The following is an 11881-nucleotide window of genomic DNA, read 5'->3' on the forward strand; positions in this document are numbered from 1 at the left end:
ACTATATGGAAATCAACATAGAGATAGGCTACATAAGTAATTAGCCTTCATTCTTCATAAATCACATAGTTTTATGAAATGCCTCAGAATGTATTGTTCTTGTATTGTAGAGACAATAAAGTATAAGAAATTACAATTAAAAAGACTAGGTGTAGAAACGAGTCTCGTGAAGTGTATGCGGATGATGCGGGGGCGGGGCTAGCGCTGATGACGTCGCAGCGCAGGGGCGTGGCCGGCTCGCGGGAATATTATGGTCCGGTGGCAGAGCGCGCAGAGAGAAGCGAGAGCAAAGCCATCATGACTCTTTATCATTCACGTCTATTTCTGCAATGGACATTTCCGTGACAACACCTGACATGTACTCACAGATGGCTCTTTAGACGGCATTGTTCCGTGAGACTTACGGTAGGTTCGTGTGAACTGGACGTTGTCTATATGTCTGGGACCTTCGATTATAGACAAATGAAAGGGACATCATCTGAAAAGTCAGTTTTTGCTTGGCAGCGTTTGACATCGGTGAGCTTTTCAGAGCCACGTGTGCTTAATTTACATTTTTAAAACTCATTACTGAAGGATTATTATAATGCGTAAATTGTGTTTTGCGGCTGTGATGGTGAACTGGAGGCGTATAGTCAGTTCACTGGGATATATCTGACACTACAGTATTGATATTTTAAACTCCACTCACATTTAGTGTACATTTCTGTTCCTAAGTTGACTTTTTGTAAAACTTTAACCAAGTATTATCTTATCTTTAGTAAACATGGCTTTACCTGACAATGCTATTAGCCTTCCTGTCAAGGAACTGGCCTTTCCGGAAATTATTGAGCTGAACGTCGGGGGTCAGGTGTATATCACCCGCTACTCGACTTTAACAAGTGTGCCGGACTCCCTTCTGTGGGAGATGTTCAGCCAGAAGAGCACCGAGAGCTTGGCGCGCGACACCAAGGGTCGTTATTTCGTCGACAGAGACGGATTCCTGTTCCGTTATATTCTGGATTACATGCGAGACCAGCAGCTCGTCCTTCCGGACCATTTCCCGGAGCGAGGACGGCTGCAGCGAGAGGCTGAGTTCTTCAACCTGCCTGAGCTTGTTAAGCTGTTGGCACCAAAGCTCAGTAAGCAGAACTCTCTAGGCGACGAGGGCTGCCAGAGCGACCCAGAGGAGCCCTCGCCAGGGGCCGACTTCGCCCGGAGCGTCGGGGCCGTTGCTTGCTCCAGCGACGGAAAGTGCTCCGGGTTCATCACCATCGGCTACCGGGGCTCCTACACTCTGGGCCGTGATAGCCAAACAGACGCCAAGTTCCGGCGAGTGGCTCGGATTATGGTGTGTGGGAAGACGTCTCTCGCTAAGGAGGTTTTCGGGGAAACGTTGAACGAGAGCCGCGACCCCGATCGCCCGCCTGAGCGCTACACGGCGCGCTATTACCTAAAGTTTACTTTCTTGGAGCAGGCTTTCGACCGGTTAGCCGATGCCGGCTTCCACATGGCGGCCTGCAACTCCACGGGGACGTGCGCCTTCGCTCACGAGCAGACCGACGACAAAATCTGGGCCAGCTACACCGAATACGTATTCTACCGTGAGTGATCTTAAACCCTGCCTCCCAAGCCAGAGGTCATCTGCAATAGATGTAGAAGCTTGTCCATCAGACTTTCCCACACCAGAGCCCCTAATGCCTCTTCCCCGCGGCGCTCGAGTAACCTTTCTTCCCTCCAAACGAGCCCTGTTGATCTCCCCCTCACCGAGAGACTGCCTTCCCCTTGCTCAGCTTTTGATGCTGTTGTTGATGTGTTTAGTCGAGCTAAAAGCTGGGGATGAACTGCTAAACTAGGCTTGAGCCATTCGAAAGGGCTTCTCTTGTGTCACTCAAATTATAAAGCTTCTGAGTTGTTCGTGATGCGAAATCGAGATGTGATAGATTATGTAATTTGGGTCATTATTATTGTATTTAACCCTTTAAAAGGGGCCAAAGGAGAGAGAATCCACTAGGTTATAAAACCATCTTTATGGATAGATGCAGACCAAAAGATGAAACAATGCAGACTATTTCAACTGTCAAACTATTTTTAACTAGCATTAATGAATAGTGTCAAAGCAGGTTTGGATTTAGTAAGCATTAATAAAAAAAGCACCTGAAAGTGCTGTATTGGCTGTGTTATTAAGCTTTCTGTGTTTTTCTTGTGTAAGGCTAGAGGATACGAGTCCAAACATTGTGCTCAGAACACTCAAGTTTTAGTTTCCAGTTAGCTATACTGCATCTTGTTGTTGCTTCACATTTAAATTTATCTTATTCAAATTTAAAGATGCATATATTTAAATTAATTATTCAAGTGCATTTAGTAATTGATTTTGCATATCTTAAGCCATAGCCTGTTATGAAACACCGTATATTTTTTAATCACGCAAATTATATTAGTTAAGCAGATATTTTCTTCTTCATTAAACGCAGTGCCGTTGTTTGATACCGAGTTAGACAGTGACTTTTAGAGCTTTAAATTTCAGGTATTTCCATTGTAACCTCAGGCCAGAATTGCCATTAACTCAAACACAGGCACAAAATCTCACAGTTATGAGATGTCATTTGAGATAATACATATCAGCCAGTAATTTATTTTATGTCAATCAGAAATGCACTTAATCCCGTAATCTTACTTTCCTGATGTGTTTTAAAGGTTATGTCCAGGCATTGTTTAAAGTGCTAGCCTCAAAGTGTCTTTATGAAAGCATGAATTATTCATAGAGTATATTGTCCTAAACATAAAACCAGTGTATGTATTCAATGTATTGGCACATTATGAAAACAGGCCAACATGATATACAAACACATTTCCTGATATATCAATGAAATGAAATCAAACTTAAATTAAAGCAACAGTTAATGCTCTATTTAGACAAGCTAGTCTTTCATGTCTCAGTTTCAGTGCCTCATTCACCAGAGAAATGTCTACATTGAAGACCATTTTTGCAAGCATAAAAGATTAAGACTACACTGTAAAAAATAAATCCGTAAAATAACAGAAAAAGTACTGGCAGCTCATTACATGCGACATTGTCCATTCATTTTACAGACATTTCTGTTAACCCTAAAACACAATGCAATGAAGTGTAAAATTCAAAATACTGGTAAAACACCTGTAAAAAATAAATACGGAAAATAATCCTTCAAATTATACAGTATTGTGCCCTATTTTTACAGATTTTTTTTTAGTGTGTAGTAATAAAAGTCAGAATCAGTATGAGATTCACTAAAATATATATATATTTAAATGTTTATTGTCATATGCATTCTGATAGCATTTTTTGCAGGGTGAATATTGATACTGCGTAGATGCTCAGTGAAAGTTAAAGAGAAAATGGAAGCATTACATCAGATTATTAAATCTTTCTCCCCCAAAGTCTCTTCTCCACTGAGTCCTCTGTTATCACGCTGCTTCCCAATTTCTCTCTTTCATTTTGCTCTCTTGTTCCCTCCGCGGAGACTTCAAAGCGTGAACATAGGCGAGGCCAGAATGAAAACCATGCAGGACAAACCTATAACCAGCTCAGTCAAAGCAGATTACCCAACCAGCCTTTGTGTTGCTGTGTCTAATCCATCTAATTAAGTTTGCGCTGGCACACTGAGCAGCTCGCATTGTACTCCAGTGAGGAACTAGGGAAAAACATATTTAAATATCTTTTCAGCTCAGCAAATATAGAGATGATTCAAACAGACAAACTGAGATCGCTGATACAAGAGCTGAAATGATCCAGATGTCTGACACATTAACATGCCTTGTTATACGATGAGAGATAGATGTAGATGTACAGGTAACCAACATCAACATCACCTAAACATAGTCAACCATCTAAAACACTGCTGCATGGATTTATAGATCCTGGTATTAAATGTAATTCATTTAAAAACAATAAGCCCAAGTAACATCACAGACAATGTGTTGTCTCTCATTTGGAGCACCAACTTTTCACAATTATATCAATTTCCTGTTTTACTTGTAAATATGTTACACCACAGAAGTCAAATGGGTTAGGAATGCCAACTTATTTGAGTGTTTGTAGATACATATCACATCTAAGCTCTGTGCAATAGCTAAATGGTGTAGTGATTTGTGACAGTAAACAGCCGATCCTTCAGTCTGCCAGTGGTGTAATTGTTGCATTGTGTGCTGGTGTTATTTATAGGGTCCAGGCACAGCTATTAAGCAGCCGTTCTGCCTCCCTATAACTCCAAAGGCATAATCATAATAGGCACTAAGGGGGATATATCCCCCCAATCGTAATATGATTTTTCCATTTGATTTACTGGAATCATTAATGTCTTCGGTCGAAGGCACACAGCTCTTGATGTGTGGAGGGGGTGATGATGCCTCGATCGATCAGCTTTACTAATTAAAAGAGGCAGTGAGGGAGAGGGACTTGAAACTTATCTGCTGACGTTGCGAAAGAGAGGCAGAACCTCTTTATCCCCTGAACTGATAACTCGTGCTGTTCGGTCGTTGTATCATTTCTGTTTTAAAATGTGACAATTTCCTGCTTTTCTGGGTTTGCTCCAGAGTAACAGATCTGAACACTCCAGAAGAGACTATGTCTCAAACCGAGTTCATTTTGTAATAATTCATTATGGACACTCATGATCTGAGCTACTAGTCCAATAATCCTCAAGGAATGTAAAGATTGCTATTACAATATCTGTCATAAATTGGAAACGGCAATCCACAGGGACCCTAATGGTGTCAAATAAGAATCCAATAATATCACTCAAACTGAAATGCTTATTGTTTAGTGCAACAGAATCTTTATCTATTTGTAGCTGATGATTGGAGGATTCTTATGTGTTGCTATTACAAACCTTTGGCTCCATGTTATGATAGAAATTGCATTAACATTCCTGTACATTCCCTTTCGCTGTTGCTGCATGTCAAAATTGTCTCTTGTTTTCGTGGCAATGTCACACTGGAGATTTCGGTGCAGAATCAGGCTCTTTTGAGCAGAGTTCAGTTAGTAGGGTTGGTGTGAAAGAGTTTGTCCACTAGGAATGAGGACATTTTGGGGTACAGTTCAGGTGGTATGGTTCAGAGTTGAAACCGATCCTAATTTTGATGATGTATACTTTGCAATTTGCAATCTTTGCATGTTCCCAGTTACATTATATAAAACTGTATAATATAATCATAGTATGATGCATTCCTCCTGTTGCTTGTCTATAAATAAATTGCTTTCAGAGTACCTCACATTCTTTGGATCTCTTGCATCCATTGATCTGTGCAAAAAATTCACAAATACTTCAATAATACAGTGAACTTGGTGTCTTTGCCACAGTTAACAACCAAATAACATACAATGAAAGAAGACCTGTGGGGACAGAAGGATGTAGGTGGATTTGAACTCCGGTTCAGATTGAGCAACTGAACCATTAAAAAAAGCTACAGAAAATAGCATTTTAAACAAGTAGAGAATGAGACATATGGTAGTATGGCAGAGCTATAAAGTGTCTCTGTCCATCCTATGGGAACCAGGGTTACATACATAACTGTTCCCTTTCATAGGTTCACTCAGTACATCAGTAGCTGATGCTATGGCAACACTATACCACAGTGCCATACTACAAAGAGATTGCCAGTTTATCTGCCTGTGAACACATACAGGCTTAGAAAAAAGGAAAATGAACTGACACGTGTTCAGAGAGATGAACCTTGGGAACCAGTAGTCAAGTCCATGCCCAGATTATTAAATCATACAGATTTCCTCTCCAAACAAATCTCCTCCAAAGATGAACCCTTAGATAATGCTTGTAGAAGTGTGACCCTGAATTAACAAATACATGCCTCATAAACAAGAGAAATCACATCCTTCACCAAATGCAACATCTTTTGTTTCCTAGCAGCAACACCCCTGTGGCGGCCATCAAAGCAAGCAAACAGCTGATCATATTTATGCCACTGGTTTGTGCATTCAATCAAAATTCATAATGCCTTCACAGGAAAAAGCCAATGCAGTCTTTCAGTCTTCTGCGACTCAAAGGGCAAAGGAGAAACACTACATCCTGAGAGTCAAATAAAGTGAAAGCGACCTTAGGTAAGTAACATAGGTTGGTTGCAACAAAACCTTCACCAGACCAGGAGCAAAATCCATATAGGATGGGCTAACCAATCAGGCCTGTAAATCGTCAACCCAACAACAATGTCAACGTCAAGGCCAACAACAAGACCATCTTATAAATCAGAATTATAGCAGTTTTCAGCCAGTCAGCATGATGCAAACATGAAACATCAGACATACAGTAGTAGTTCTTTACAGGTTTTTTATTTGATTGCGCAGCTTTTCCAGGGTTTTTTCTATGTAAGCATAGACGCGTCTCATGCATGAAACGGCATTCTAAAAACGCGCCGCTGTAGTTATTAAAAAATGTTCAACTCCCATCTTCTTGCATTTTTTCCTATTCCACTGCCCGCGTCGCATCTCTGTCAACACAAAAGCGCATTCTGTGTGAATGGTGCCTAATGGTCCTTCAAAGAGCGCGTTACATGTGCGCCGACATGCGGTTGGATCGTTTCTTTCTCTTTACTATTATTGTCAAAGTGTCTAATTCTAACATTTGGTGATATTTGTATTCAAAATCGTGATTCCTCGATTTATAAAAAAAATAAAATCGTGGCAAAACATTAAATTCGAATTAATCGATAAAATCGGAAAAATCGCCCAGCCCTAAGCTAAGGACCAGCTTAAACCAGCTCAAACCAGCAGCCATGCTTTAAAACATACCTAACCAGCATATGCTGTTTTTTTCAACAGGGTGATCAGGCTTGCAGCTGAACTTTGTGTAACCCCTCTAGTTCTACTCACCACGCTCGCTCTGATTCGAACCGGTGTTCCTGGCATGGGAGGCGATCGCTAACAATGACGATAGGGACCGCAGCATCTAGCCTCAGTCTTTAGTTTAGGAACAGGATTGGGCACCCCTATTCTAGCATATCTCTGCTCCACCAATCTACAAAAGGTCTATCAGGAGATCCTTAAAAAATGGTGAGGCAAATGAGCACTACAACTAGCCAAGAAGCATTAGTCAACTGTGCTTCTAGCTGGGCTGGCTCCTGCCAGTCCAAAAAGCTCTTCGTAAGCCAGAGAGCGAAGCACTTTCACTAGGGGTGCTTTTGCATACCTTGGTGGGTGGTGCTTGCGGCATCGGCCAGTGAATTGCTGTAATTCTACACAGGCTTTTGGGGGTTTTGCCCATAGCTGAGTGAACCTATTAAAGGAGCTGAAGTGAAGACAGTGTCACGCTTGAAATTGTTTCTATTGCTGAACTAGAAGCAAGCGTGCTGGGAATCACCTCAACCATCTGGAGCCTTGAGTCTTTAATCGGCCCTCTAATAGTCAATAATCTCCAGAAATCTCTATCCTCCGTAGCCCGACCCAAAGAGATTTACAAGGAGGGGCACTTACCTCTGACTGACATGCTGTGCGACTTGTGCAACTTCACAGCTTTATACTGGGCGGTCCTGCACTGCAGTGTTACTTGCTAACATTCGAAATTTGGATTTTAGCTAGGCTACTGTTTATTTTCAATCAGTCCGTAACTGTTGCTTACATTCACACACACACAGTGCGAGTCAGATTGAGGCTGGCATGTGCGTGATGCGTTAAGAATCCGTCATGGTACAGGCAGCTGTCACTGCAGATAAACAAGAGACTCTGGGAGAAAGTTCAAAGAGAATCTAAAGACAAATATTGACACAGTGGGATTAATTACAGCCCACGTCTGCATTGTTCAGAAACACTTGAGGGAATGGAGATGAGAATTTCACAGATGGAGGAACATGTACAGCAATACGATGCTACTTCACCCGTGGCGGTTAGTTTTCTGTTTCTAGTTTGATCTCTCTGCACTGTCATTCAACCCCGAATAGACTTCACAAACCCTCTGCAGCGACATTGCAAGACTTGTTCAAAGCAATAAAACATACATTTTACACTCAAATATGGATTAATCCAGCAAGTTTATAAGGAAAATATCTACATTAGAATATCTGAATGAATCTTCCAGTATGCCAAATCCACACAACATGGTAACTGGCTTCTGACACCAGTGCTGACCAATTTAATTACATAAGTCTTTTATGTAAATACATTATTTAACCTTTTTTGATTGAAAAATGTCAACATTCATTGTATTATACACTTGTGTAAATTTGACTAAATATGGGTCTTTGTGAGCTACAATGTTTAATATTATCTCTACTGCAGAACTTGCTGAATCAATACAATCAATGAAATTTATAAATGATTTTTATTGATCATAACAATTGAGCTGTAGGCCTCTATGCATTTTAGGGTTCAGTGAGGTAAAAGAATATTCCAGGATATTCCAAGAATATCCCTTGGCTTCTATATCGCCACCTGTAGTTAAAGGAACACTCCACTATTTTAGAAAATAGGCTCATTTTCCAACTCCCCTAGAGTTAAACAGTTGAGTTTTACGGTTTTCTAATCCATCTTTTTTCTAATCCATTTTCTAATCCGTTTTCTAATCCACCGACGGAAAATGAAAAGTTGCGATTTTCTAGGCCGATATGGCTGGGAACTATACTCCGTCTGTCTTAGTACACGATGTAACTACGGAAGAGTCCAGTTTTAAATAGGAAAAACATAGAAACTCTTTGGTCATTTTTGAGCGAGATGCTAACGGTCTAATCAGATTCAATGATCTATGCTAAGCTACAGCTAAAAGTGCTACCGCCAGACCCGGAGATCGGCTGAATGGATTTGAAAACGGTAAAACTCAACTGTTTAACTCTATATAGTTCTTTAGCACTGCTCTTCTGCGCAGGTGAATCTGTTGGTTTGAGGAGTCTTCATGGTTACTGGGGATCATCATCAGTTGGAAAAAAGGTAATATGAATAAGTAAATATCATATCTATCACTGTGGTTTGGATTTTGTCTTGGCACAGGCTTTCTCTTAGAACTGTCCATGATAAATGCTGGCTGACTAGTTCAAATTTTTATACAACAACACTATTTATTCTAGCAAAAACCTATAACTGCTCCTTGGCAGCCACACAAACGATAAAGTTAGCCTGGAATTTATTGGGATTTATTGGGTAGACACAAACGCTTCACAGCTAAACTTCTTTTTATGGGGGCATTTTTCACCTTTATTCACATAGTACAATATACAGTGGACATAAAGCGGTGTGTGTGTGAAAGAGAGAGAGAGAGAGAGGGGAGGGATGGGATTGGAAAGGGTTGCAAAAAGGTGGAACATTTCCAGTAAATTTTGGAAACATTCCAGAAATTTTGGACACTTTTCAGGATTTTTTGGAATCCTCCAGGGATTTTTGGAAACTTTCCGGAAATTTCCCCTTTGCAACCCTAACCACAAGCCTCAAACTCAGGTCACCCAAAATGCAAGCATGCCTGCTGTGCTGAAGCACTGCCCAAGAGGCTATTGGCTTTGACCAAAGCTGTTCATGTTGTGTTTGTTTTTGTCTCACACTGCACTCTATAATGTGTTGCTAGTGGTGTGTGTTGCCTCAAGGCTGGCTGTTTTACAGTGGTGACTGTGACTGGTGTGTGTTTACGCTCAGCACTTTATGCCACAGCATTTATCCTCAGTCTGTGTTTGGAAGCATTGCAGTTTCTTTTATCTAGGAACAGCGTGTCTAGACTTCGTTCCACTGATAGCTTTTCTGTTTGGTTCAGCAGATTGCAGATGCATGGCTTGGTTGCGTCTATAGAAGAGATATGTAGTTTGTTATATTGTTTGGTTTGCTTGGGTTGCTTAGATATACTTTAATGCTGCTTTGTAGTTGACATAGTCATGATATGGCAACATGAAGATAACCATGATGAGGCGACCTACTCCATGTAGATTAAAAAAGAGGTATATTTATCTAAAAAAAAATCTATTTAAAATTCTATCTAGTTTTAAAAGCAGTGAATTTTAGCAACTTTGAAAGCTCTGGGTTCCAGTTTTTAGGCTTTCTTTCACTTTTCATTGGGACAAAAATACAACAAAATCACACCATGAATATCTAAGGGTTAGTAAATGTGCATTTAGGATAGAAGATCAGCTGTATTATTGTATATTGAACAAATATTGAGATTAGTCGGTTTTACATCCAAGGCCATTAAAGTGCCCTCTGGAGGAGATGTGATGACATCATAAAGCCATTATGAGCCGTAACCATAGAGACAGTATGCATTTGTCTGGTTGAAAAGCATCTCACAGCCCACTCAAGGCCAGATCACAGGCTCTGAACCAGCACTGGGTGAACACGACTGTTTTCTTGTCAGTCAGCAACGTTTACTGTTTGCGTGTTGGTAGGTGATTTGCCCTTGTGTGATATATGAAATTGCTAGCAATAAACCAACTTGAAAAAGGTATCTGTAATCATGTGTACAATTCATTAGAAAAAAAGGCGTTTTCACGCCAGTTGAAAAATGTCTACTGACTCTAATAATTAATACAGAAAATAAATTTGACTCATTCCTCAAATTGTTAAAAAAAAAACACGTTTTAATTAAAAAACTTTTTTTATATGTTTACAGTAATGCAGTTAAGCCTATAATGCAAGGCTATATACACTGCGCTGCTATATTGTCAAAATATAAGGCATTTTTAGGCACATTATGCAACAGAACCCTTCAGCGTGACTATATTCACCATAAGGCACAGGCTTGACATCCTTATTGCTTTTATAAAATGGTTACTAGCCTCTATGATAAAAATGTTTAAATGTTTTAACATTTTCCTAAAAGTTGATTCACTGCATTCATTGATCTGTATTGTAGAAATAGTGGTGATATTGATTTTGTATGTATAAAAAAGAAAGGGTAAGAGTGATTATTTATATTAAAGTATGTAGAACTACGATGCACAATCTTTTACGTATAAAAGTTGAGACGACTGATGATTTTCAACAATAATTTTCCAGGGGAATCATTTCAAGCTACCATATTACCAAAATAACATGCTGTCTTCCTCTTTAAAGTAATATTCCTCATAATTTTTTTTTATGAGAAAATAATTCCACTCATGCCTTAGTTTGTAAAAATTGTGTGTATAGAAACGTATTTCTGTAAATGGTTCCTTTCCAGTGTCTTTGTGCATTTTGTGACAGTTGACGCCTCACAACAGAAGGACAAATGATTTTCTGTGTTAACTGACAGCATGTCCAGCTGCTCTTTCTAGAAATCAACCTTACTTAGAATGTTAAATAACATCTTGAACTGAGTTGTTGTTTCATGAGTATGACTGTGTTGATGATTTTTCACATTCATGGCTGCACACACACACACACACACACTAACTCACTCACACACACTCACTCACTCACTCACTCACTCACTCACTCACTCAAAATACCAGTAATACAACAAACAATACTATGATATATAAATATTTTACAAATGAAATAATTTATTATTATTTTTTCACAGTACATTAACAAAATAACATTTTATCTTTTGGTTTTGGGCTAAAATATGACCTGGGCATGTAAAAAAAAATGTATAAAAAAAATCCTTTATATGCATAAACTGGTCATTGTCTGCAGTTTCCCCTTTCAGGAAATGATGTCACTGTCATTCAAGTACACCCACAAAAATATGAAATAAAATAAAATAATAAATTAAAATAAAAAACACTCATGTGCCCATTATGTGACTCTGTAAAGTGAAAGAACATGTCTAAATCTTGAATGATGGCAGTGGCTCTATATTTATTCATCCATTAAGAGGATTCAGAGAAACTCATGAGAGCTGCTTGCAGATTTTCTCTCCCACACTTCGAAATCTCACAAAACACACCATCCCACGTTATATGGACACTCATTTTTACACACACACACACACACACACACATTCTCACACACACAGTCTCA

At 39.6% G+C, this 11881-nt stretch overlaps 1 protein-coding gene across 1 annotated transcript in view; it reads left to right on the plus strand.

Moving 5' to 3' along the window:
* Window positions 1-271: 271 nt before the first annotated feature.
* LOC107674862 (BTB/POZ domain-containing protein KCTD12-like) overlaps window positions 272-11881 on the plus strand; it is a 21325-nt gene continuing 9715 nt past the window's right edge. Inside the window, exons 1-2 of the mRNA XM_016468989.1 lie at window positions 272-516; window positions 759-1580. Coding sequence (XP_016324475.1) covers window positions 764-1580 — 817 coding nt within the window. The 5' untranslated portion in view covers window positions 272-516; window positions 759-763. The remainder of the gene's footprint in view (window positions 517-758; window positions 1581-11881) is intronic.

This window comes from Sinocyclocheilus anshuiensis, unplaced genomic scaffold (assembly GCF_001515605.1).
Source record: "Sinocyclocheilus anshuiensis isolate Anshui unplaced genomic scaffold, SAMN03320099.WGS_v1.1 scaffold1133, whole genome shotgun sequence".
Lineage (NCBI taxonomy): Eukaryota > Metazoa > Chordata > Actinopteri > Cypriniformes > Cyprinidae > Sinocyclocheilus > Sinocyclocheilus anshuiensis.